Source organism: Lottia gigantea (genome assembly GCF_000327385.1).
Source record: "Lottia gigantea unplaced genomic scaffold LOTGIsca_58, whole genome shotgun sequence".
NCBI classification, from domain to species: Eukaryota; Metazoa; Mollusca; class Gastropoda; family Lottiidae; genus Lottia; species Lottia gigantea.
The window spans coordinates 1,241,422-1,243,657 of NW_008709979.1; the positions used below are offsets into that span (position 1 = coordinate 1,241,422).

Here is a 2,236-nt window from a genome sequence, read left to right on the forward strand (position 1 = left end):
TTCATTATTGATTCCATAGAGTAGCCTAAATAAAAAATATTCTGCAGATTCTGGGTTGAAAATGGGTAAGTTGAACAGTTAGTATACGAGGTCTGGAACCGGACAAAATTCCGGAATATGAATATGAAATCATGGGCAGAATATTTCTGGACACGACGTAGTCGGAACTTCCCACTATCCGCACCTATATACTTAAGTTTACCTTTCATCCAGATTAAAAACAAAAAATAAAAACTAAAAATTAAAATAAATTATCTTTCGGAAATTTCATTGATTCTATCATATATTAATAACGAACACATGAACAATTAATTTAACGATATTATAATGTAATAAATCACCTTGTTGTATTTCAACTTCACAAACAGAAACAATACCAGTTGGTACTGTAATAAATATAAACTGTCCTTCTGTAATATTACAATTATAAATATCTTCTGACCTAGAACTTATATCTTTATAACAAACTTGATTAGATTCAAATGTACTTTGATTACATTCTCCAGTTTCACTCACTTTTATAGAGAATCCTTTCAATCTTCCCTTGTCTGAAATTATAAAAGTATTCATATAATATGTTATATCAAAAATATCTAAACAGTACTTGATACAAGTTGTTACTCAGAGTTTCACAACTGCGTAGGTAGATGTGTACATTTCGAGACAAGTTTGAAACATCATTCTTTGATAATGTCATAGTTAATGATATCTAAATGATTTCATTTATAAAATAATAAATTCAAAAACGAGACCTAGCTCCTAGATCTACATTTTAATCAATTCAATTACGTTAATCCTTTTAATACACATAATGATATTGTCACTGTTAAATATATCGATATTGATGTTGATATTGATAAGAATATATCTTTATCCTTTGGTAGTATAACACGCCTGGAAGATTCTTTCTTCAACACCCATCATGGCCCAGCTTTCTGTACGAGTTGGTGTATAATTCTTTGAACAAGAAAGCGTTTGCTGATTATTTAACCTCTTATACACTGCATTCATAAAATATCTGTTCTTCCATTGGAATAGATTGCTTGGAAGCAAACTGAGTATTCGATTCATTGGTTGTAAGTGTATATATAACAGTTTACTATAGTATCAAAATGTCAAGATTTAAACCATTCAATCTATTATATTAAGTACTCACTAGTTTTTCTGTTATACAGTATAATAGATTGAAATTGTTGAGTTGACTGTAAATCAACACACCACCATGGATCTTTATGATTTTTAGTATGTGTACAAGATCCACTTCTATAATCACTATCAGTATTACCATCTACAGCATTTGATGATACACTTTTCTTTCGTCCTTTGTTAGTATAGATTGAACTTTGTCTTGTTTCTTTACCCAAAGCTATATTTTCTACAGACAAAATTAGAATCATTTTGAATAGTGCATGTTAATAACTAAATTCATAAAAGAATATGTTATCTATTATAAAAGTCTATTTACCAGTTTTTATCAATGTTTCTAGTTTTATAGTATATTTATATAAATATATAGAAGTAAGTAAAATCTTACCCGAAGTACAATATCTACATGTTTTTATATAGTTGTCTATATTCCAGTTTTTATCAATATTTCTAGTTTTATAGTATATTTATATAAATATATAGAAGTAAGTAAAATCTTACCTGAAGTACAATATCTACATGTTTTTATATCGTTGTCTATATTCCAGGTTTTATCAATATTTCTAGTTTTATAGTATATTTATATAAATATATAGAAGTAAGTAAAATCTTACCTGAAGAACAATAACTACATGTTTTTTATAGTTGTTTATATTCCAGGTTTTATCAATATTTCTAGTTATATAGTATATTTATATAAATATATAGAAGTAAGTAAAATCTTACCTGAAGTACAATATCTACATGTTTTTATATAGTTGTCTATTTTCCAGGTTTTATCAATATTTCTAGTTTTATAGTATATTTATATAAATATATAGAAGTAAGTAAAATCGTACCTGAAGTACAATATCTACATGTTTATATAGTTTTCTATATTCCAGGTTTTATCAATGTTTCTAGTTATATAGTATATTTATATAAATATATAGAAGTAAGTAAAATCTTACCTGAAGTACAATATCTACATGTTTTTATATAGTTGTCTATTTTCCAGGTTTTATCAATATTTCTAGTTTTATAGTATATTTATATAAATATATAGAAGTAAGTAAAATCTTACCTGAAGTACAATATCTACATGTTTAAA

General features: G+C 25.9%; 1 protein-coding gene across 1 annotated transcript; it reads right to left on the bottom strand.

The window, feature by feature from the left end:
- Positions 1-279: 279 nt before the first annotated feature.
- LOTGIDRAFT_166466 (hypothetical protein) lies at positions 280-1,397 on the bottom strand (the record flags this gene model as incomplete). Its single annotated transcript, XM_009063529.1, has 2 exons — positions 280-548; positions 1,157-1,397. 2 exons carry the CDS (start codon positions 1,395-1,397, stop codon positions 280-282), a joined length of 510 nt encoding a protein of 169 aa, XP_009061777.1.
- Positions 1,398-2,236: the final 839 nt, after the last annotated feature.